Source organism: Rhizophagus irregularis, chromosome 6 (genome assembly GCF_026210795.1).
Source record: "Rhizophagus irregularis chromosome 6, complete sequence".
Lineage (NCBI taxonomy): Eukaryota > Fungi > Glomeromycota > Glomeromycetes > Glomerales > Glomeraceae > Rhizophagus > Rhizophagus irregularis.
The window spans coordinates 1,423,346-1,449,003 of record NC_089434.1 but is presented as its reverse complement, the minus strand read 5'-3'; the positions used below and the strand labels follow the sequence as shown (position 1 = coordinate 1,449,003).

Genomic DNA, 25,658 nt, shown 5'->3' with positions numbered 1-25,658 from the left:
AAAACTCTCAAATTAATCTTATATAACTTTATATGTAAATGACAATGACAATGACAATGACAATGACAATGACAATGTCAATGTCAATGTCAATGTCAATGTCAATGACAATGACAATGAAAAAAACTTCTAATGCCAACTTTTCGCAAAAACTCTTCCTGTGCCACTGAAAATACCTGTTAAATTGAGACATCATTTAATATTTGCATGTTTTCATTTGTTTGCTGATCAATTTCGCTATTATAATATTATTTACTGTTGTAGCATTTTCGCTATAATTTAAAAAATTTTTAAATAATTTTAACAAAAAACGTTTTATCGTTAATTAATAAATTATAGTTTTTCAATTTAATTTTTAAAATGTTAATTTCAAAATAATACATGTATTATGACAATTTCTCTCTATAAAAAAAATAAAATAAATAAAATAAATAATAAGTAGAGGTTAGAACCATCCAAAAAAACCTTAACCAGTTAATATGAAAAATATTTAAAATTTTTTTTTACTTAAAATTGTACCAATTTTCGATTTTACTAACGCTAATACATTTAGTTGAAAAAAGACTATTTGAATCACTACCATTATTAATAAATAGGAAAAAATTCGGTATTAAATTTTGAGTTTGGAAACATATAACTGAATTACTAAGTCTCTGGGCAGCATTAAGTAAATCTGATCAGAATTACTGATATATTTATGGTCAAAACAGTTTTAACCAGTTAATCCTGCTAATAAGATCCTTGTGTTAATTAAATTTTGACAATAATTTGTCTTATGGATTATAAAATTTTGATATTTAACACTTTTGGGATTATAGAATTTGATTATGAGGATAATGCACCATTGGAATTTTAATGGATGAGTTCCCTTCAGTGTACAAAAAGTTTTAGAAAAATTCCGAAAATCTTCTGAAAAATACTACAATCTGCAGTAAAATGTCCAAAATTATTCAAGATTTAAAAAATTTACCAGATTTTTCAAAAACCTTTTAGAAAATCTGGCAAAATTGAGTAGATTTTACGCTGGCCCCCTTTCTTGAAGTGATACAATTAATTATGATAATCAAGTTTTTTCATCTTGTACTTTACCAATTATATAAAAATCTGTAATGCTTTATTCACATTTATAGATAGTTTGCAGGTGTTTTTTTCTCTACACTCAAAATAATATAAAATCTTTCAATTTTTTTTTATCAAAAAAATTAAAAAAAATGACCGCTACTCTGTCAGTTATCGCACTTGTAGTATGTTTAAGAGAATCCTCTCACACAGCATTTGGGGACGCTATCTATCGTGAGAAAGTTTCCAATGAAAATCCTGTTTTTGGATTCAAACAGTTTTCAAACGCGCTGCACGATTATAATGAGGCGTTTAAAGAAGGGGACTTAGTCCATTTTGGTGGAAAGTTCACTATTGATGACAATAAATTAATGGTAAGTAATTTTTGTATGTATCTAAGGAATAATGACATATAATAATTTTAATAATAATTTTATAATTTACTTAATAATAATAATTATAAAAATGATAATAATCTAATAATAATAATTATAAAAATTTATAAAAATGATAATAATTTAAATAATTTTTTTAATATTAATTACAAATATAATATTTTCATTTGTCTTTTTCATATAAACAGCTCTTAGTTGAAGCGGCATGTGTGCTAGAACCTCAATTAGGACGTAATGGAGAACGTTTGAAATGGGAACCTGAAAAAATTCCATCAACAAAGCCGTTCGTTCATATCACTACTTCTGCTTGTGAACCATTGTCAACATCAAATAATATGAATTTTGTTAAAACCAAATCGTTGATTTATTCACCATTTCATTCTGCTGCACGTTACATTAATTTTGAGATTGGATATTCAAGTGAATCAAAATGGCTTGAATATCTTTCTGATAAATGGAGTGAATTTGCCAATTTTTTCGTCGCTGGATTTCTTGAGGCAATTTATACAGACGGATCAACAACATACGTACAGATAGATGCAAAGTTGATCGATTATGATGTTCGATTTCGTACTTCAACTTCAAGTAACAATTACCAACCCTCACCACAAAGATCAACCACCAACGCATTTGCTCAAAGGAGGAATAAATCAACTCCTAATTCACCAGTAAAAACACATATTACCCCAAAATCGGATTCAAATACCACAGAAATAGAAAATGCATATGAAAAAGAAAGTGATAATGATTCAGACAAAGAAGATACAGTAGGAACAAATCAATCTCCTATAGACCTGGTTATGATAGATGATAATACGTCTATTAATGCTAATAAAACTAAAAAACGCCAATTATCTGATTTGTGTGATGGTGAAATTGATCAACCTATTAAACCGAAAAGAAGTTATAATAAAAAAGGAGGTCGTGGAGGACGCGGAAAGAAATAAAAATTATTTTGCGTATTATACAAATAATAAGAAAATATGTCAAAAATCATTTCCATAAATTATAGAAATTAAATCTTAAAGAAATTAGTAACAGAAAATTTAGTATTATTCACAAGGATCCACATTTTTTTGTTAAAAAAATATTTTTTTTCTATAATAATTTGTTTCACTTCTTTTAAAAAAAGAATATACATATATTTTCTTATATATAATAAAAACATAAAATTTATGATCTGAAATTATGATATAATGGTTTAATTTTATTAAAAAAAATAAATCTTTTTATAACGAGTGATTTCGTAACTAATTAATGTACACGTTAACATAATTATTTATGCTACACATAAATCTAATCTAAATTTATCAAAAAATTTTCTTAATACTGCTTAATACAGGTTAGAATTTTTGCCAATTTACTTTTAATTTATTCATAATTTTAATATTATTTTACAATTTTACAATTGTAATAGCAGGAGATATAATTTGGCCTATCGGTCATATATGTAATACGTATTACCAATTTAAATATAGGATTTCCGATTTTAATATTGCAACATGTGATCACGTATTACGGTTATTAACAAAGAATTTTTTTATTTTTTCAGCTGATTATTTTTTTGTCTTTTCGTTTACAAAAACCTAATAAAATAGAAGTAAAATTTTATTTTTTTTCCTTAAATATAAACAAACACATTTAAATTAAATAACTCAGAATTTAAATATAAACAAATATTATAGTTTGTTTACACATATTTCAAATTATGGTTTGAGCATTTTGGCCAAAGTAAATCTTGCTCTTTAATTGAAAGTAGTTCAGCAAGTTTGAAGCTGTTAAGATATTAATCTACATGAAAGCACAGTTAATATTTTTGGAGTTATTTACATTTTTACATAATAGTACTAAGTTACAAAATTTTTTTTACCTTCAGAGCGTATTTTGGGCAGTTTAGTCAAAGTATATCAACTTCTTATATTAATTGAAAGTTTTTTGGCGGGTCAAAATCTGCTTGGATATTAATTTTCATGAAGGTACAGTTAATACTTGAAGAGTTATTCACGTTTTTCACAATGGAATTTTATTTTTTCTATTTTATCACTTTAGAGCGTATTTTCGGCACTTTAGTCAAAGTAAATCGACTTCTTATATTAATTGAAAGTTGTTCAGCGAGTAATAATCTGTTCGAATATTAATTTTCATGAAGGTACAGTTAATACTTGAAGAGTTATTCACGTTTTTCACAACGGTACTCATTCACGAATTTTATTTTTTCCGTTTTGTCACTTCAGAGCGTATTTTGAGCACTTTAGACAAAGTAAATTGACTTCTTATATTAATTGAATGTTGTTCAGCAGGTGATAATCTACTTGGATATTAATTTTCACGAAGGTACAGTTAATACTTGAAGAATTATTCACGTTTTTCACAACACGAATTTTATTTTTTCCGTTTTGTCACTTCAGAGCGTATTTTGAGCATTTTAGTCAAAGTAAATTGACTTCTTATATTAATTGAAAGTTTTTCAGTGGGTCATAATCTGCTTGGATATTAATTTTCATGAAGGTACAGTTAATACTTGAAGGGTTATTCACGTTTTTCACAACGATACTCATTCACGAATTTTATTTTTTCCGTTTTGTCACTTCAGAGCGTATTTTGAGCATTTTAGTCAAAGTAAATTGACTTCTTATATTAATTGAAAGTTTTTCAGTGGGTCATAATCTGCTTGGATATTAATTTTCATGAAGGTACAGTTAATACTTGAAGGGTTATTCACGTTTTTCACAACGGTACTCATTCATGAATTTTATTTTTTCTGTTTTGTCACTTCAGAACGTATTTTGAACATTTTGGTCAAAGGAAATCGACTTCTTTTATTAATTAAAAGTTGTTTAGCAGTCAAAATCCAATTTTCATGAAAATGCAGTGGAGTAATTTATATTTTTTATGATCATACTATACTGAATTGCAAATAAATTTACATTCTTTAATGTATTTTTAAAATTTAAATTTTTATTTAATATTACTTAATAAATAAGGTTGCTTGCCGAAACTAGAGGGTTTCGGCAATACTTTCTATATGATTTAATTAGAGTTTCAGCATTTAAACAATTTATAAGAATAAAGACAATATGATTTTTTGTGTCGTCGGGCTGGTAGTGTGCCTCGCTAGCGCTCATCCCACCTCGGCCACGGCCTCGCAGTACCTACATCCCCCCTCCGTGGGGCAGGTTTACCTGCCACAGTACCATGGTCTGCCACGGTATTTTTCCACTTTTTTTTTTTCTACATTTTTTCTTATATATAACTTACTATGACAACTATGGCAACTATGGCAAACTACTTAAAAATGGAATAAAAACGCGAATAAAGCCGAAATCAAACAGAATCTCCTGCCATAGTATCTGCCATAGTACGAAAAATCTTATAATAATACTATGGCAGCCTTAGTCAGCCCCTCAGACCCCAAAACCCGATTCACGCTATGATTACCCTTTATATACTCACCTAGACCCTCCAAGTATGATTCCCTATGTCCTGAACTATGGCACTCGAACTATGGCAGCCGAACTATGACCACTTACCCCCGTCAGAAAAAATATATTCGGCAATTGAAGATTAGGTAACTATAAGTAACATACAATGATAAACTTACACGCCGCCACTTCTCTTACCGAAGACCTCGGGCTTGATCTTGTAGACATCTATGGAATCCGTAAATGGATCCAAATTCAGGCATCACCCCTCAATGACCCGGACATAGTAGCAGAGATGGTCAGAAACCTTCCGGTTAAAGAATTCGGAAAACATCTCAAGATTAACAGACTCTGGTATAACTGTTGTAAAGCCGAGTTGTGGAAGCGGCATAAAGAAGCCGAAGAGGTATACAAACAGGCAGTAGACTACTACAAAGAAGCCATTGACAATTTCAATGAAGCCGATCAGAAAAAATACACCAGGTTTGCAGGGATGGTAGTAATAGAAAGAGCACTCCTCAGATGCGGCTTTATAACGCAAGAGTCTGACTGGGAGAAATGGACTCAAATAACGTACAACATCCAATTGCTTAAGGAAGGTCGCACTCCTGATGACTCGGATGATGAATCAGATGATGGAGAGGTATCTCTCGATGACTCAGATGATGAGGAATACTTTTAGAAGGCGGTACTAATCCGTCTTCCTCTTTTTTGCCTCCTTAAGGCATTTATCAATACACTGCTTACACGTGTCATCAGAATCTAAGATTTTCTGCCCGAGTTTTTTGCATTGCCGATTGTACGCCGTCTGATGTCTTTTATCCGCAGTTTCTTTTTTCTTCTCCTTGGTTTTCTTTTTGATAACCCAGTCTATCCCAGTAAAAGTATTCTTATGCATCCCACAAACTACACAGTCACCATGTAAACGATAGCGGCCATTTGTGGTCATATCTTGTATTTCACTAGCAGTCTCAGTTTCCTTCTTACACTTTAGGCAGTAAAATCGTGTCATCTTAAGATTTGAAGTCCGAAATCTTTCCTTTAATTTGTCGTAATATGTCGCATTTAGAGAATTACTACAAATACTACAATCTCTCCAGAGTACCGGCACGAATTCTAAAAGGTGAGGAGCACTACAACCTATATAAAAAGCCCCTAAAGGAGAAGTCATCAGAGCGTCCACGAGTAGTTGTATGGAAACCAAATGCAACACATCAGGCAGATCTTGCAGAGATGCCAGTCGACCCCAAAGGATTCCACTATTTCCTCGTAGTGGTGGAAGTCGCGGGTAAACAAGTCGATGCAGAACCCCTAAAGGATAAAACCGCAAATAAGGTTCTCAATGGATTTGTTAAAATCTACAGAAGAAATCGCATTAAGCCACCAACACATCGAATAGAGACAGACTCCGGATCAGAATTCACCAATGATCAGGTACGTGATTTTTTCCTGAACAGCCTAGGGGTGATGATGAGGTTCGGCGAACCAGGAAGACACAAACAGCAATCATACGCTGAACGAGCCATCCAAGCAATCCAGGAACCTCTCCTAAAACGAATGGTGGCACAGGAGTTGAAGACCGGGGTGACATCCGTGGAATGGTCAGAAGATTTCCGTGATGTAGTTAATAAAATAGATGAAATCTGGCAGAGAAATCCCCCAGACATTCCGACAGGGTCACCCAAAGTGTCAAAAAAGACGGAACTTCTCTCTGAATTAGACGAACCTATTTCAGTACTCGGGAATAAACTCCATGGAAAATTTCGTACAGGTGACATAAGATGGAATCCCAATATCTGTGTCATCAAAAAAATGATCCTCGTCATCGGTCTGGATGTGGGTCTCGCTACCGCTCACCCCACCTCGGACTCACGTCCTCGCAGTACCTACTTGGGCCATAATGGCCCTGGAATCCCCCATATATACTACTACCATGGCCACAGTGGCCATGGCTGGTCACACTACTTTCCAACTCCTTTTTTTTATCCATTTTTTCTTATATATTAAAACTACTATGACCACTATGACCACTATGACCAGACTACTAAAAAGTGGATAAAAACGCGAATAAAGCCAAAATCAGACAGAATATCCGGTCATAGTACTGGCCACAGTTCAAAAAAACTTATGATAATACTATGGCCACCTTAGTTAGCCCCTCAGGCTCCAAAACCCGATTTAAGCTATGACCACCCTTTATCTACTTACCTGAGACACCGAACTATGCCACCGAACTATGACCGCCGAACTACGACCACCGAACTACGACCACCGAACTATGACCACCCTTTATCTACATACCTGGGACACCAAACTATGACCGCCGAACTACGACCACCGAACTACGGCCACTTTCCCCGTCAGAAAAAATAAGTAATTGAACAATGGGTATTGAGAATAGAGCATATCCAGATAAGTTTAGAAGACAGTACTAATCCGTCTTCCTCTTTTTTTGCCTCCTTAAGGCATTTATCAATACACTGTTTACACGCGTCATCAGAATCTAAGATTTTCTGTCCAAGTTTTTTGCACTGCCGATTGTAAGCCGTCTGCTGTCTCTTAGCAGCGGTTTCTTTCTTTTTCTCCTTAGTCTTCTTCTTGATCACCCAGTCTATTCCAGTAAAAGTATTTTTATGCATACTACAAACCACACAGTCACCATGCAGCCGGTAACGCCCATTTGTAGTCATATCTTGTATTTCACTAGCCGTCTCAGTTTCCTTCTTGCACTTTAGGCAGTAAAAACGTGTCATTTTAAGATTTGAAGTCTAAAACCATTCCTTTAATTTGTTGTAATATGTCACACTTAGAGAATTACTATAAGTACTACAATCTCTCCGGAGTACCAGCACGAATTCTAAAAGGTGAAGAGCACTACAACCTATACAAAAAGCCCCTAAAGGAAAAGTCAACAGAACGCCCAAAGGTAATTGTATGGAAACCAAATGCAACACATCAGGCAGATCTTGCAGAGATGCCAGTTGACCCCAAAGGATTCCACTATTTTCTCGTAGTGGTGGAAGTTGCAGGAAAGAGAGTTGATGCAGAACCCCTAAAGGATAAGACTGCAAATAGAGTTCTAAACGGGTTTGTCAAAATCTACAGAAGAAATCGTATTAAGCCACCAACACACAGACTGGAGACAGACTCCGGATCAGAATTCACTAACGACCAGGTACGTGATTTTTTCCTGAACAGCCTAGGGGTAATGATGAGGTTCGGAGAGCCAGGAAGGCATAAACAGCAATCTTATGCTGAAAGAGCTATCCAAGCCATCCAAGAACCCCTTCTTAAACGAATGGTAGCACAGGAGTTGAAAACCGGGGTGACATCCGTGGAATGGTCAGAAGATTTCCATAATATAGTGAGTAAAGTAAATGAACTCTGGCAGAGAAATCCCCCAGACATTCCGACAGGATCACCCAAAGTGTCAAAAAAGACGGATCTCCTCTCTGAAGGAGCACGTGTCAGAGTCAAGTTAAATGAACCTATCTCAGTACTCGGTAATAAACTTCACGGAAAATTCCGTACAGGAGACATAAGATGGAACCCAAACATTCGTGTAATCAAAAAAATGATACTCTCACCCGAACAGCCTCCTACATATCTCCTTAATGGACCACATGGTCGATTAGGTGTATCCAGATGTGCATATACCCGAAAGGAATTGCAAGTAGTTCCTATTAATGAAAAGCCTCCACCTGACTCTGTGATAAGAGGACAACCTGAAAGATTTGTTCCTGAGCAGATACTTCAGCATCGCATTAGAAAAGGTCAAGACCAGTATTTGGTTAAGTGGGAGCGCTATCCAGACACTGAGGCTACTTGGGAACCTGCTGACCGGTTGAAGGAGGATGTCCCTGACTTAATTCGCAAATTTTGGGAATAAAAAAAAATAGAAGAATTAAAGGGTCTTATTTTTTATCCCCTCGATTAGCATCAGGAACTATCGGGATAAAAACATTCTTCCCATTACAGGTAAGGGCGATATGTTCGCGTGATTCATGGACATCATAATTGTAACGTTTCAGACACGTTCGGCTTAACCCAATTTCCCTATGCTTGTAACCACTTAAGACTGCAAGGTCCTCAGTGATAGCATAATCAGGGGTAAGTTTGATTGTCACTCCCTTTACCATGCCGAATGTCCTACCTGTTCCTGAAGCACCAGATATGTTATATGTAATACTCTTGTCGATATCCAACCCTAATTCCTCAGCAGCTTCTCTCTGAATAAAAGACGCATTAGCACAAGTGTCTGCTAAACACTGAATTGCTATTCCATTAACCTCCCCATCCAGTGCTAAAAGATCTTTAGTATTCTCTAAACGAGCTATGTCAATATCCATAGAATCATCTACCCTGATATCCTCTTCTTGTTCCTCCTCAACTAGGTCCTCCGGAATCTCTGTGACTTTTCTAGCAGACAATAACTCCTCCTGAAGAATCTCACGGAGTAATTTCCTAAAGTCTGCAGACCTTAACAGGCTTAATAAATCATTCTTAGTAACAGCTTTTGCAGGTGTAGACTTACTACCAGTAACTTTCATAGGAATCTTAATAGGGGTTGCTTTGCCTTTCAATGGCACACTAGAAGAGCTAACTGCTGTCTTATTTGGGGACGACTTAAGAAGTTTTGAGATACTCGAACCTACTTTTTTTTTGACCCAACACGAACCATATAGACATCACCATCTTTTTCTCTCAATTCTACCTTTTCACCAAAACTCGCAGTATCAATGTCCATAGCATCATCATTAAGATCAAGGTTTCTCATTGCTCGGGCCAAATCCAGATCATCACGTCTATCTTTAGCCTTCTGAAGTTGTTTTGTAAGTATTTTAGACGTCCCACGTTTATATCCCATAATAAGATCAATAGCATTTTGATGATCATCCAAAGTCCACTCAGGAGCATCAGGGTCATCACCAACATCATGATCTACATAACCATCATCCCAATCAGGATCCTGAGGATCCTGAACAACACGTCTCTGTGGTTTTGGTCGAACAGGTTTAATCTGCTGTCTATAGACTGGTGGATTACGAACTGGCCGAGCCTGTAATTGTTTAAATTGCACCTGAAAATTCTTGGTAAGTTCCTCAGCTTGAGCCTTAAGTAACTCTTGTAATTGTTCTTGAGTAACCCCAGATGACTTTGATGTCAGTACTACAGGTTCCTGTTTTCCTAACGGAGGTTGAGTTACATCACTGTAATCTGCTTGAAGTCGTCGATTTCTATCTTGTAACCCCAAGCGCATTTCAGCCCTTCTCCGTTCTAAATTTCTCAGATGTTTAACCAAGTCATCAGGATTAAGATTACTAAACCTTTCTGCTTCAAAAATATTATCAGCCGAAAGACCTCTAAAGAACTGGTCGATAATAAGATCATCAGTTAGTTTTAGTAATTTTCCAGCTCTCTTTACAGTTCTATAAAATGCATCGACTGGCTCATTTTCCTGATAAAGACTGTTAAAACGGATACGTTTCTTTTCATCTAAAATAGTTGGAAATTGTGTTCTAAGCCAATAAAGCGCCTGGTTAGGTTTAATACCTGGAAAAACTATAGAACGATTATTATTAGCAGCAACACCAGCATCTGCAGTAGCTGGAGCAGCTCTATCTGTCGGACGAGCACCAGCTCTTCCCCAAGCTTTATCTCCACCTATTAAATCATGGGTAGGAATAAATGCTGCTCTAATAGTTACTAATGCATTAGCTGCATCTGTAGCATGAACATGTGCTTCAGACCCATTTACATAGGTACCTGCATTTGGTCCTCCTGCACCTTCTGGTATTACTAATGCTACAAAAGCAGCTAAATTAGCTCCACCTCTTGAAGTGATACCAGAAAGTTCCCAATTTTTTCCTGTAATTTCTCGATCAAACCATTCAGCCGCTTCACCAGCCATGCAGCTTCTAAGTATACCCATAGCTCTTTTCCAAGACTCTGGTGGCCCTCCAGCAGCGTATGGGTTAAGATTAATAGTATCAAGATAACCCATATAAAGCCTAACAAATGTATCAATATCATCAGTAGCTTTACCCTCAAAAATCGGCAATCCTATCGCAGTGGTAGCCATATCGTCTCTAGTGGATTGTTTAATATAGGTGGAGGAGGGTTCAATTGTCTAATTCGAAACCATTGTACCTGAATTCTAAGAGCAGCTATCTGTTGGAAAAGTCTATTCCTAAGTCTTCCTAATGTCTGAATCCCAAAACGCACCCTATTATTAGCATGTGCTAGCTGTGCATTAACCTGTCCAAGTTGCGCATTAACCAATACAAGTTGTCCTCCAGTCCGAGTAGCCCTCAGCCGCCAATGATTTAAAAGGATATTACCACGATTCACAGCATTTTGAGCCTCATTACGATCCCTTACTGCTTGAGTATAATCTGCTTGTAATACATTACGTTCATGTCGTGCCTGATTACGTTCACCTATAGCCCGTCGACGAAGCTCTACCATAGTATCATAATCTCTTTGCAGGTTATGGTTTTCTTCTATGAAATTATCATTGGCAGCACGTATAATAACTAATTGACGTTCTAAATTAGTAAACGTTTCATCAAATGCATTTATCTTACCTTGTGCAAAAACTAACAAATCTTTTGTAATACCAAGTTCTTCATGTTTTGCTTTACAGCGATACATTAATATATTAATAATATGTTTGATTTGATTATTTGCCTCCTGTATCTCTGAATCAACAGTTAAACGACCCCTGGTAGTCAATAAATTTGCATGAGCCTTAAGTATTCTAACTAATTCATCATCGTCTTTTTCATTGACCAAGTGTGCAGGAGGCGGTCCAGTAGGTTCTGAAGGAGTATAAACTGGAATTGGTGTTGATGTCGACATAGTATTTAAACTAAGTTAGAATAAAATTCAAATGGATCTTTATGTATACAATTTGGACGAGTACACGACCGACTCAAGACAAGGCAATGAGTTTGCTCCATCATGGCCCTTTCGATTAGCCGTAGCAGGTAGCTCAGACTCAGGTAAGACAACTATGATCATTAATTTGTTAATGGGTGACAAGAAAGCAAAGGAGGATGGTAATCGGTATGTACTATGTGATGCAGTACTTTTAGTTGGCAGATATCTTGACGAGCCAAAGTGGGCAGTTGTACATGATTTTTTTCGAAGAGGAGAAGATCCCATTCACTGCAGTAACCCATAGTGAGATTCCAGAGATTGATTCCTTCGACCCTACTCAAGCTACTGTGGTAATCTTCGAGGATCTGATGGATGCACCTAAAAAAATCCAGGATCTCATCACTGGTTACTTTACACATGGACGACACAAAAATATTTCATGTATTTATGTAGCCCAAAGATTCTTTGCCATTCCTAAGGCTATTCGAGAAAATGTTAACTACATCTCACTGCATGGAGGTCATGGGAGCCTTACAGATACCAAGAGAATCATCCGCCTATATACAGAAGAATCAGAGTCATTAGCACCAGTAATTGATGATCTTACTCTGCAACGTGAATTTGTAGTGTTTGATCTTAGACGGTCCAAAAGTGATCCACTGTCCATTCGAGTAAGATGGGATACTAGTCTCAGTTCGATCACAGAGCAATCTCAGTTCAATCCTAGTTCGATCTCAGTTCAATCTCAGTTTGATCCAAGTTTGAACCCAGTTCGATCTCAGTCTGAACCCAGTTCAATCACAGTTCGATCCAAGTTTAGTCCCTATGGTCAGAAAGCTGTATTTGAAGCAAAAAAAGGTGGACACTTGATTGAATTTGCTCGGGTATTTCCATCCCCTAAAGAACGTCAACATTTACTTGTACCTGGTGTCTTAGCCAAGAATGCAGATACCTGGATTAAATATGTCTTTCGGGAAGCTTATGGACTCTCTGGTAAGACCCTAGGAGCTGACTTTCAGGATTTCTTAGCAAAAGTACAGGGTAAGACTGCAAAGACTGAAACTCTGAAAACTGAGAATGTGAAGGAGTTATTCTCCCGATATGAAGCCCTGAAGTCTAGTCGCCCTCTGGATAATAAACAAATAATAGAAGGTATTGAAGTCCTTCTACAGATCTTTTCTAAGAGCCACATGGACCGTCGAGCATTACAAGTAGGAATTAATAGTATCTTGTGAGAATATCAAGTAATTCGTCTGCAGAAGCTTTAAGAATCATAGCACTTTTTTTACGGCCTTCAAAGTCAATCCTTAACATCTTAGCCTTCAACCCTATTGCTCCTAAAGCACGAGAAGCAAAGTTCTTAGTCATTGGATTACTTATATGATTTACATAGTTCTCATAGAATGTAGTGAAAGGCTCGTCAATACCATCTGGATATGTATCCCTTAGAAATTGATATAAAGCAATTTCTCCACTGTCATAACCTATGGCTATAAGCTGTTCGAGAAGCCACTTCCTAATATCTTCATATGGCTCTCCATCCATAATATTCATATCCAGTTTTTGTGTAAACAATTGTGTAAAGTCCACATTACTTCCCCGACGAATGATCTGAACTAACTTATCCCTAGCAAGTCCCAAGGCTTGTAAAGGTTCACTCTCGTCACCAATCTTCTTTATAATCTGTCTATACAACACGCTGGATAATCCTCTATATGCTGTTTTTGGAGTGATTACTCCACAGTTTTGGCATTGGTTTATTACGATTGATGTTGACATGGCTATCTTTCTTTATGTAAAAAAGAATTATTCAAAATTAAGTAACTATTCGGAGCAGTCCTTGCACAACTTGTCCGTTAAGTCACTTGGGCTTACAGGCATGAGACATTCCCTACACAACTCAATATTAAGCTCTGCAAGTCTCGGGGTATGGTCTTCCAAAGTTCGTGGACGACCGGAAGGACCGGAGGAAAGTGTTCCGTTAGTCGTATCTTGCTGTAAGATAAAATCATCATATTCATCTTGGTCAGCCTGAATAGCAGTCCTGATTTGTTGTATATCATTGAAAGTTAACCGCTGCCCATCAAGATTTTCCTCATTATAGCGTGTTTCATTGATGATTTCCTCTATAAGCGCCTCTTCTTCATAATGGACAAGGTAGTAATCCTCAACTACCTCATAGTCACTCTCAATCAGTCTATAATATGTTCTAGTACCACGTCGAACATAACGTCCTGTATCTGTATTTAAATATACAGGTTGCTCTTCAGGTGGAGGTGCAGTTTGTCTACGGACAAGCCTTCCATCAATATAATCATGGGATTCCATAACTATTCGATTAAAGGTATCTCCACCGATAATAATTGGACGTCCAGTTATAGGGTTAGCTATATAAGGGTAAGACATGTCTTTTTTCTGTACGTGTCTACATACCTAATAGTTTTCTTCAATTTACAATAACCAAGTGACACGGTCATCAGTCCTTATCAAAAAATACGAGAATACCTGATGACAAGGTTACATGGTCATCAATCCTTATTAAAAAATGCAAGGATACCTGATGATAAGGTTACATGGTCATCAATCCTTGTCGAAAAAATGCAAGGATACCTGATGATAAGGTTACATGGTCATCAGTCCTTGTCAAGAAATATGAGGATACCCGATAAATAAGCTACTCCTGTTAGTCCATTCATACCACTCCCAGTCCCCAAGGATCGCCTCCCCATCTTTGTTCACTTAATGCATACTCTATGGTTTCCCTCTCTTGGGGGTCCACGACCATCCCATTCCTAAGCATTTTTTCCATAATATAAAGCTGATCCTCGGTAAGGCAGTTTATCCATCTTTTATAGAGGTCGTTTACATCTTCAAACGTTATCCAGTCAATTTCCCTCTTTATATAATGCTTTCCGAGAGCTCGGATTTCACAGTACACATCCCTGATCGTAGTGGCATAATTTTTCCACCTCTTATATGCCTCTCGACGAACTTCCTGCCACCACACTCTATCTACCTTACTCGCTGCAATAAGGTCAGTATCCGGGATTTTTGTGACAATGCGTTCGACTATTTCTACTGGTAACCGGTCTAACATGATGTTATGTTACTTATACTATAGCCATCTTCAATTACTGTATGCCCATTACAAATGGATAAAAAATATAAACTAAATTCGTACAGGAGCCGCTTATGCAAGAAGTTCTGCTAAGGTTTTCTCAGCCTCATTCATAGTGACAGCTCGCTTTGGGGGACCTGTTAATGAGTCCTTAGTTACATTATAATACAACTCGAAGAGGGCCTCAAGTTTGTCTAAAAGAGCTTGTTTATTCTTGTATGATTCACGAATCTTTGCTATCTTAGCAGTATATGCTGCATTATCTGGGAAGAGTTTTCTGGCCACGAACTTCACATATGATACAGGAGACTTTGCTGTCTGGATTCTCTTGATATACTTCACATGATCCTGGACAAGGTAGCTGGTTTTGCTAAACCCAGATACTAATGCGACTACTATAGTGTCTTTCAATGCACGGATAATCTTGAGGACAGTTTCATCAGAGACAATGGTGAACTGATTGTGTGATGCATCATAAATAACTTTATCACTAATGCTGTCAGTGCTGTTAATAATGCTTGCTAATTCGGTATATGTTGACATGATTCCTTATACTTTTTTGTACTTTGTAATAAATAGGAATCTTCAAATTGACTTTACATTCAAGCAAGAAAAAATATATATACCTACTGTAAATCCAACCGCATTCTTGGCAATCATGTCCAGATAACCTTGTTTGCATTTTTCACATGGCAGTATCCTGCGGTTTCAAACTTGAGAGCTTTCAATGCTTTGGATGCATTTTCTGGACAAGTGATAAGTGTAGGACTACTCGGCTGTTCCTCTAGAATAAATCCATCTGTATGGATGCGTCGTACTTTATCCTTATATGGTTCTAATAACTCTGAAGTCGTCTTCCGTCCATGTGCTAATAAGAATGGAGCGATCCTAGGATACTCACCCTTGAAGGGACTACCTGGGTTTGTGAACTGGAATCGCCACTGGTCAGATCCTACTGGTACGATGGAGTCAAGTGTGTGGCCTTCTGGAAACTTGAATGGATCTGTTTGATCTGTGGTGAGTGTCTTGTAATTGCGTTTCCTCTGGCAGAGTGCTCCCCATAGTGTATTGAGAACTCTCTTTGCAACACGACCGGCCACGCCACCCTGGTTCTTTATATTGAAGAGAAAGTGGACATACTCACCAAATATTACAGTCCCAGGAATTCTTGCTTCTCTGTCATATATCAAGGCATTTGGCTTTCCATCCTGGATTAACTGTATATCGAGTCCAAGTTTCTTTGCTCGTTGTAAGTCAATGAATGTATAGACTCCCCTCTTATTCTGTCGGAAGAGAATGTCATTACCACTTACCTTGCCCTTGGGCGCTCCCTGGGAGCTAGCACGAAATAATCCATACAAGGCATAACCTCTATGGTCTACAAAGTCTTTGAGTATTTGAAACTTACCTTGTCGGATTGGAAAGTTTGCATTTGATTGCTGAATACTTGGATACAAACTTGTCACGTCGTATTGCCTTCCATAGCCCTTCCATTCATTGTCTGCCCAGATAAGACCTCCCATCATTGCATCACTTATCCACTCTGCTTCGACTGGGTCAAGAGGATCATTGGCTGGAACCCCTACACTAAACCGTTCAAAAAGCCAGAGTGCAGTTCTCTTGTACGACCAGTTGTGGTAAGATAAGTCGATTCCTAGACCGAACTTCTTTGTAGCCTGTAGGAAGGAATCCCGCTCTTCATGGATCCTCTGGTATGTTTCCTCAAGTGTTTCATATATTCCAGTTTTACAATTCTTCTCGATAGGGATGAAGGAGTAACTATCAGAGTTCTTACCTTTCTGAAACTGTCCAACTGTAAGAGACTTAACTGTCTTACCATTGTATATTGTTACTACATTATTAACCCCATCTTCACGATAAACAAAGGGAGACTTTTGTTTTCTATCTAATTTGCTAGGGTGGAGTCTTCCGGGATTCAGTGCAAGAGAGTAGTGGCCTTCAGACAGGATAAGTGTTGCACGTCTGTCAGATTTGCTCTTGGAAATTCGAGTGGAATCCCCTACAATATTAAGTGCAAGGCTTCCTGCAAGTTGTTCAACCTTATCCATATATGAGACTGGAACTGGAGCATCACGATTGAGACCTAATGCCTTTTTGATATACTCGGGCTTTTTGATTGACTTTGGCATTTTAGAGAATGTGCCGTAGATATATTTCAGGCATTCATACAGGCAATCATTTAGCTCCCCGTTGCAACCCCCTGCAACCGGTGGGGCATCTCTCACATAAATTATGAATCGTTCAAAATAATCAGGGTCTGCATCATCCGGTAGTTGTGCTTCGTCGTAGTGGTCCAAGAGTGAGAAGAGGCTGGCTGGTTGGTTTCCTGATGTCCATCCACCGGGTTTCCAGTTTTCATAGGGAAGCAGAATCTGAAATTTGTGTGTCGGATACCGGGATTGGAGTTGCTGTCCAAGTCTGGCAATAGCTCCTCTAGAAAATCTTGCGCCTGAATACTGTAGTTCTTTGATATCTGGTCTTGTAGGCAAAGCACGTGCAATTTTTGAATAGGCCATTTGATATAACTATGAATTGTATTCAATTGTAATATAGGTTTTTTATATAAAAAATATAAGATAACTAAGAGGCGCTTATCTTATTAAAAGGAGTCAATCATATCACAGGCCTCATCAATATCCAGCTCGTCTACAAATCCATTAGCGGCTTCCCATTCACGTTCCATATCAGTTTTTGGACGTTCCTCTGGGATTTCTCGTGCCTTACCCTTATTCATCTTCATAGTTTCATAACCGGAGGTGGTAGGGATAATCTCGGCATCATGATCCTCCTTATATGCTCTTATTAGATCTGCGAGTTCTTTACGGCTAGGTGTTTTAGGTAAGTACCCATTATATTCTATCCAGTCCTTGAAGCGGTCTACTACCTCCCTAAGGTAGTACTGGTACTCGTCCTCAATACGTGTTGTGGGACATTCCTCTACTTCAAACGCGAGTATTTCCCAGTCATAGTTGTCTGACACGTCTTGGTACTTAGCCCATAAATCCTTACCTGTATTGTGGAGATCATTGAAGACCTGGTCCTTTGAATTCTTGACCCATGGCTTACGATCCCATCGGTGCCTTTCATGCCAAGCCCAGTGTGCTCGAGTACCTTCCTTTGGTTCAGGGTCCCAGTCAACTTCTAGTTCTGTGTCAGGTTCTGGGATAGGTTGCTCTTTAGGAGCCGGTTCTGGGTCAGGCTTAGTGACAGATGCAGAAAATTCTGCGGGAGACTCGGGTTGTTCTTCAGGAGCCGGTTCTGGGTCAGGCTTAGTGACAGATGCAGAAAATTCTGCGGGAGACTCGGGTTGTTGTTCAGGAGCTGGGTTCACAGTTGTAAAATCTGAGTCAGATAGCAAGTCATCTAAGACGTCATAGTCATCAACAGCTTTAAGTGCAGGTTCTTCAGCAGGCGGCTCATCTTCTTGATCAGGTTCCTCATCAGATAGATAACAGTCTGAGAAGCTATCTATAGGTTCATCAGTATCTGACTCTATAGGAGCTGGAGATTCCTCAGGAATAGGATCCTCATTGATGACAGGTGCGGGTTTTACCTTCAAGCAATCGGGCTTAAGTGGTACTGGTGGTGGAGTCTTTTTGGTTTCTTCAGTAGGCTTCTTCTTGACAGAAGCGGGTTTTTCCTCAGCAGGTTTCTCAACAACTGGCTCTACTTCCTCTTGATCTACCTGTGCTTCCTGTATGTCTTGTGTCTCCTGGATTACTCTACTAAAATTCTTCGCAATTTTTGCTTTATCTAGTATGTAATAGTTTATTCTAGCACCTGAACGTCTTGGGCGAGTTTTAGGAATAAATTGCTTAATCTCCATACCAAACTTATTATCACTAAGTGTTTTGTTTTCGCCCTTCTCACTGCACCAATTCTGGTAAGTGCTATAGAAATTTGTACAAGGAATTTCAAGTGTATCACAATTGTCGGGCCACATCATTTCAAGGTAATATTGTATGAAACGCTGGGGATTTGGAATACTTGCTTCGATTAGCTCCTGTTTCATTTGAGTATCAGGAATAGATTGGGGATTGAAGCTAGTTAAGTCTCGGCTAAGTAAATAGGACATGAAGGAACTGGCTGTATCCGGATTTTCTAATACTTTTACGAGAGAACCGAAGTATTCTCTATTGCCCTTATATTTGGCTGAGACGTTGAGAGCTACAAATCTTTCATCTCCCATTTCTATACGGATTGGCATAGCATGATTACTGAGGATCATGTAGCCAGCAAAGTCATCAATAACCTTCACATCTATCCCCTTTTCCTCGATAGAGATGTAAGGCTCGGTGATTAAACTCTTGAGTCGGTTGTTTGCCCCGTGCCATTCCTTGCCTGACATATCACATTCATTGAGGATGATAAGTTTTTTGGCACGAACAGCCGCATTGAACCTTCCCATTACATCTTCAAGACGCGTAGTGGAGAGGAAGTTTTCACGGCCGAGAATACGTTCTCCGATAAAATCGGTTAAGATATTCTTACCACATCTGGGGGGACTGCGCATAATAATTGCTGTACCGGGTTTTTTGTCAGGATTTTGAACCAGAAATGCAAGCCAGTTGAGGATGTACGTGGTTAACTGCTTGTCCTCTGCACACCATACCTCATGAACATGTCGAATGATTGGATTAACTAGGTTCGGTTTGATGTGCTCAGCGGGTTGAGCCCTGAAACCTAGAAAGAGATTGAAGAATTCAGGATTATACTTTGGCGCGTTTGGGGGATAAGGCATGAAGTTTACATCTGTATAACAGATCTTTGTGACTGAGGCTTGGATAAGAAGGTCCTTTAACTTGATGGATGTGGTCATACCATCATCTTCTCCTGCATCTGACCGAATACTTACCTTGTGCTTAGTAGAAATTCCCTTGAGATCTGCAGCAAACTCGAAGTATATGCTTCCATTATAAGCCTTCTTTTTTCTGATCCACATGCCGGACTTCGTGGTGATGAAAGCCACAGAAGCTGAGATTGCTGAATTGATGCTTTCTTTTGTGTGTGTACCTATACACTTTTTAAGAAGGTCATCGTAGAAGAAACGGTTGTTGGGGTTAAAGATTGCTGGAACTTGAGCGGCCATTTTTTGTTCTATCAAATCGAGTACTAATTTATAGTTACCTAATCTTCAATTGCCAAATATTTTTTCCAAAGATCTGCACTCCTACCAGGTTACCCTCCTGTAGTCCTGTGGTCCTGCGGTTCTGCGGTCCTCCGGTTATATCTGGTTATCTTTTAGGGGTAAAAAAAACTATAAACCACGAACCTTTACGACTGCTCTAAATCTTCCCTTCCCCCTTTTCAATCCACGTATATCTAGTGAAATCCACACCGCTCAAGAGCCCACCTTACCATTATTTGCTCTTTTCTAGCGTCCGTTAACTCTTTACAAGCCTTTTGATACTCCTTCCAATTAAGCTCATGAAGTTCACGATTTCCAATACCCTCTTCCTCAAATGATTGACCAAGAGCATCCCCCGCTTTTTCCTTCTTTTCTACTGCCCTGTCGTATGCCTCCTCGGCTTTCTCATATCGCTTCCACAACTCGGCTTTACAACAGTTGTACCAGAGTCTGTTTATCTTGGAGGTGCTTTCCAAATTCTTTGGCCGGAAGGTTTCTGACTATTTCTGCTACTATATCCGGGTCGTTGAGGGGCGATGCCCGCATTTGGATCCATTTACGGATTCCATAGATGTCTACAAGATCAAGTCCGAGGTCTTCGGCAAGATAAGTGGCTGCGTGTAAGTTCATCATTGTATATTACTTATGGTATACCCATTGTTCAATTACTTATTTTTTCTGACGGGGAAAGTGGCCATAGTTCGGTGGTCATAGTTCGGCGGTCATAGTTTGGTGTCCCAGGTATGTAGATAAAGGGTGGTCATAGTTCGGTGGTCATAGTTCGGTGGTCATAGTTCGGCGGTCATAGTTCGGTGGCATAGTTCGGTGTCTCAGGTAAGTAGATAAAGGGTGGTCATAGCTTAAATCGGGTTTTGGAGCCTGAGGGGCTAACTAAGGTGGCCATAGTATTATCATAAGTTTTTTGAACTGTGGCCAGTACTATGACCGGATATTCTGTCTGATTTTGGCTTTATTCGCGTTTTTATCCACTTTTTAGTAGTCTGGTCATAGTGGTCATAGTGGTCATAGTAGTTTTAATATATAAGAAAAAATGGATAAAAAAAAGGAGTTGGAAAGTAGTGTGACCAGCCATGGCCACTGTGGCCATGGTAGTAGTATATATGGGAGATTCCAGGGCCATTATGGCCCAAGTAGGTACTGCGAGGACGTGAGTCCGAGGTGGGGTGAGCGGTAGCGAGACCCACATCCAGACCGACGACTCCTCTCACCCGAACAGCCTCCTACGTATCTTCTTGATGGACCACACGGGCGTCTAGGTGTATCCAGATGTGCGTACACCCGAAAAGAGTTGCAGATTGTTCCAGAAAATGAACATCCCCCACCTGACTCCGTGATAAGAGGGCAACCCGAAAGATTTGTACCTGAGCGGATACTCCGGCATCGCATCAGGAAGGGTCAAGACCAGTATCTAGTCAAGTGGGAACGATACCCAGATACCGAAGCCACTTGGGAACCCGCTGACCGGTTGGAGGAGGATGTCCCTGCCTTAATCCGCAAGTTTTGGGAATAAAAAATAAATATTCCCTATTTTTTGTCTCCTCGATTCACGTCAGAAACTATCGGAATAAAAACATTCTTCTCATTACAAGTAAGGGCAATATGTTCACGTGATTCATGGACATCATAATTGTAACGTTTCAGACACGTCCGGCTCAATCCAATCTCCCTATGCTTGTAATCGCTTAAAACCGCGAGATTCTCAGTGATTACACAATCAGGGGTTAGTTTGATTGACACACCTTTTACCATGCCAAATGTCCTACCAGAACCCGGAGCGCCGGATATGTTATGTGTAATACTCTTGTCGATATCCAACCCTAATTCTTCAGCGGCTTCCCTCTGAATAAAAGACGCGTTAGCACAAGTGTCTGCTAAACACTGAATTGCTATCCCATTGACCTCCCCATCCAGCGCTAAAAGATCTTTAGTATTCTCCAAACGAGCTATGTCAATATCCATCGGGTCATCTTCCCTGATATCCTCTTCTTGTTTTTCCTCAACTAGGTCTTCCGGAATCTCCGTACTTTTACGAGCAGACTTTAATTCTTCCCGAAGAATCTCGCGGAGTAATTTTCTAAAATCTGCAGACCTTAATAAACTTAATGAATCATTTTTGGTGACGGCTTTTATAAGTGTGGGCTTACTACTAGTAACCTTCGCAGGAATCTTAATAGGAGTCATTTTAACTGATTTTTTTGGAACAGATTTAAGAAGTTTCGAGATACTTACACCCTTATGCGAGTTTACTTTTTTTTGTACTTCGAACCGCACAAATCCGAAAACCACCTTCCTCATCGGGAACAATTTTCAAGTCATCAAAACTCGCGGTATTAGTATCAATATCCATAGCATCATCATTAAGATCGAGGTTTCTCATTGCTCGGGCTAATTCCAGATCATCGCGTCTATCTTTAGCCTTCTGAAGTCGCTTTGGAAATCTTTTAGATGTCTCATATCCCATAATAAGATCAATAACATGTTGATCATCTTCACTAGTCCATTCAGGAGCATCAGGGTCATCACCAACATCATGATCTACATAACCATCATCCCAATCAGGAATCCTGATGATCCTGAACAACGCGTCTCTGTGGTTTTGGTCGAACAGGTTTAATCTGTTGTCTATAGACCGGTAGTTTACGAACTGGCTTAGATACTTGTAATTGTTTAAATTGTGCCTGGAAATTCTTGGTAAGTTCCTCGGCCTGCGCCTTAAGCAATTCTTGTAATCGTTCTTGAGTAATAACGTCTGTCAACCTTTGTATTACAGCACCTTCGTGTGGAGTCACGGGATGAGTATAGCCAGCCAATTCCTCTTTTTTAGCCTTTTCAATACCCTGGCGCCTTTGTAATCCATAGAACATTTCACCCTTTCGTCGCTCAAGATCACTCAATCTATCGATTAATATATTAAGAGGCGCCGCCCCGATTCTGGAAGCTTCAATAACGTTTTCTGGCAAAAGTCCTCTATAGAACTGGTCAGTAACCATAATTCGATTATATCCTACAATATCCCCAGCCCTCTCAACTCGCTTATAGTAAGATCGAACAGGTTCACCTTGTTCCTGGTAAAGATTACTAAATCGTATCTGAAGTCTTTCTTCCACGACGGTTGGAAAATTTGTACGCATATGCATAAATGCTTGATCCAGGAGAATCCCCTGTAAGACTATTGGTTGATTCTGGACAGCAGCATTAAATGGACCTCCATGATTTCCCAACCCATTAACGGGTTGATGAGTAGGACGTCCGCCCGCACGCCTCCACTGCTCTTCAACTTTAAAATTCGTTCTAACGATATCAGCGCGTGATGGGAAAAATGCATCTCCAACGGTTACCGCCGCATTACCTGCAACCCTTGAATATACATCAGCATCAGACCCGGGTAAGTAAGTACCAACATGTAATCCATTAGCAACCTCAGGAACAGCTAAAGCTCTGAACGCTCGGCGAGTAGCACCGGCTCCACCATTTGCAGTAGCCACTAACCGAATATTCGAGAGTTCCCAATTTTTTCCAGTAAGTTCTGCATCAAACCACCTCGCCGCTTCATCTCTCATACAGCTACGAAGAACCCCCATCGCTCGCACCCGACCCGGAGGCGCACCGGCATCGTCCAATGGATCAATACCAACGGTATTAATATACCCTAAAAAGTTATCAATAAAAAGATTAAGATCTTCATCTTCCCGACCATGAAATATAGGGGCAGCTATACCAACGGCAGCCATATCGTATTTTGTGGATGGTTGAGAGGAGGTGGAGGAAAGTTCAATTGTCTAATCCGAAACCATTGTACTTGGATACGCAGAGCGGCTATTTGTTGGAAAAGTCGATTCCTAAGACGTCCCAATGTCCGAATTCCAAAAAGAACCCAATTATTGGCATATACAAGCCGATTTCGTGCCACATCACGCTCGCCTATAGCTCTATTACGTTCACCTATAGCTCTATTACGTTCTCCTCTCATAAGATTATATTGCTGCTGAAGACGACGATTAGTCGTCCGCATACCACCAAACTCACGTTCCAATTCAGCCAAATTAGCTTCTAAACCAGTAATAGTATCTTGTACGATATTTAGCTCATCTTGTGTAAGACCTAACAAACCTGTTTGAACCTCGAGTTCGTCTTGTAATTCATCGCGTTCTTTTCGAGATCGATCGCGTTCCGCTTTTAATATATCGCGTTCTTTGTATGTTTCTCTACAGTGATGAATTAATAAATTAAGAGCATGTTTAAGACGATGGTTTGCATTTTGTACATCTCGATTAACAACCATGCGATCACTGACAGTTAAAAAATCTGTTAGATCCTTAATTACCGCAACTAATGGTATATTATTCATATCACGCAAATCCCTAGGAGGCGGTCCAGTAGGCTCTGAAGGAGTATAAATTGCAATTGGTGTCGACATCATATTTAAACTAAATTAGAATAAAATTCAAATGGATCTTTATGTATACAATTTGGACGAGTACACGACCGACTCGAGACAGGGTAATGAGTTTGTCCCATCATGGCCTTTCCGTCTTGCCGTAGCAGGAAGTTCTGACTCGGGTAAGACAACTATGATTATTAATTTGTTAATGGGAGACAAGAAGGCAAAGGAGGATGGCGAAAGGTACATATTATGTGATGCGGTAATTCTAGTTGGCAGATACCTCAATGAACCGAAGTGGGCAGTCGTACGTGATTTTTTCAAAGAAGAAGAAATTCCGTTTACCGCAGTATCCCATAGTGAGATTCCAAATGTTAAGGACTTCAACTCCACCCAGGCTACTGTGGTAATCTTCGAGGATTTGATAGATGCGCCTAAAAAAACCCAGGATCTCATCACTGGATTTTTTACACACGGGCGTCACAAAAATATCTTGTGTATCTATGTGGCCCAAAGATTCTTTACCATTCCCAAGGCTATTCGTGAAAATGTGAATTATATTTCCCTACATGGAGGTCACGGAAGTTTGACCGATACTAAGAGGATCATCCGCCAGTATACAGAAGAATCGGAGTCACTAGCTCCAGTAATCGATGACCTTACTCTACAACGCGAATTTATAGTATTTGATCTTAGAAGATCCAAGAGCGATCCGTTATCTATTCGGGTTAGATGGGATACTAGTCTCAGTTCGATCACCGATCAATCTCAGTTTGATCCTAGTTCGATCTCAGTTCAATCCCCGTTCGATCCGAGTTTGAACCCAGTTCGATCAAAGTTCAATCCGAGTTTGAACCCAGTTCGATCAAAGTTTAGTTCCTATGGCCAGAAAGCCGTAGCTGAAGCAAAAAAGTCCTCCCAGCTAATCGAGTTTGCTCGGGAATATCCATCGCCTAAAGAGAGAAAACACCTTCTCGTATCTGGTGTTATAGCTAAGAACGCAGATACCTGGATTAAGTACGTCTTTCGGGAAGCCTACGGACTATCTGGTAAGACCTTGGGATCAGACTTCCAAAACTTCTTAGCAAAAGTACGGGATAGGACCACGAAGACTGAAATTCCAAAACCTGAGACCGTAAAGGAGTTATTCTCCCGATATGAAGTCCTGAAGTCTAGTCACCCTTTGGATAATAAAAAATTAATAGAAGGCATCGGGGTCCTTTTACAGATC

The 25,658-nt window shown here is 38.9% G+C and overlaps 6 protein-coding genes across 6 annotated transcripts; 2 read left to right on the top strand and 4 right to left on the bottom strand.

The window, feature by feature from the left end:
* Positions 1–1,211: 1,211 nt before the first annotated feature.
* On the top strand, positions 1,212–2,401 carry OCT59_026067 (uncharacterized protein; the record flags this gene model as incomplete). The annotated part of the gene is made up of 2 exons (XM_066142919.1): positions 1,212–1,433; positions 1,643–2,401. 2 exons carry the CDS (start codon positions 1,212–1,214, stop codon positions 2,399–2,401), a joined length of 981 nt encoding a protein of 326 aa, XP_065992491.1.
* A 2,641-nt stretch (positions 2,402–5,042) lies between these two features.
* Positions 5,043–5,558, top strand: OCT59_026066 (uncharacterized protein; the record flags this gene model as incomplete). Its single annotated transcript, XM_066142918.1, has 1 exon — positions 5,043–5,558. One exon carries the CDS (start codon positions 5,043–5,045, stop codon positions 5,556–5,558), a length of 516 nt encoding a protein of 171 aa, XP_065992490.1.
* An 8,892-nt stretch (positions 5,559–14,450) lies between these two features.
* OCT59_026065 (uncharacterized protein) lies at positions 14,451–14,855 on the bottom strand (the record flags this gene model as incomplete). Its single annotated transcript, XM_066142917.1, has 1 exon — positions 14,451–14,855. The coding sequence occupies one exon, from the start codon at positions 14,853–14,855 to the stop codon at positions 14,451–14,453; it is 405 nt and encodes a 134-aa protein (XP_065992489.1).
* A 93-nt stretch (positions 14,856–14,948) lies between these two features.
* OCT59_026064 (uncharacterized protein) lies at positions 14,949–15,419 on the bottom strand (the record flags this gene model as incomplete). The annotated part of the gene is made up of 1 exon (XM_066142916.1): positions 14,949–15,419. One exon carries the CDS (start codon positions 15,417–15,419, stop codon positions 14,949–14,951), a length of 471 nt encoding a protein of 156 aa, XP_065992488.1.
* A 113-nt stretch (positions 15,420–15,532) lies between these two features.
* On the bottom strand, positions 15,533–17,413 carry OCT59_026063 (uncharacterized protein; the record flags this gene model as incomplete). The annotated part of the gene is made up of 1 exon (XM_066142915.1): positions 15,533–17,413. The coding sequence occupies one exon, from the start codon at positions 17,411–17,413 to the stop codon at positions 15,533–15,535; it is 1,881 nt and encodes a 626-aa protein (XP_065992487.1).
* A 2,806-nt stretch (positions 17,414–20,219) lies between these two features.
* On the bottom strand, positions 20,220–20,658 carry OCT59_026062 (uncharacterized protein; the record flags this gene model as incomplete). Its single annotated transcript, XM_066142914.1, has 2 exons — positions 20,220–20,452; positions 20,586–20,658. 2 exons carry the CDS (start codon positions 20,656–20,658, stop codon positions 20,220–20,222), a joined length of 306 nt encoding a protein of 101 aa, XP_065992486.1.
* Positions 20,659–25,658: the final 5,000 nt, after the last annotated feature.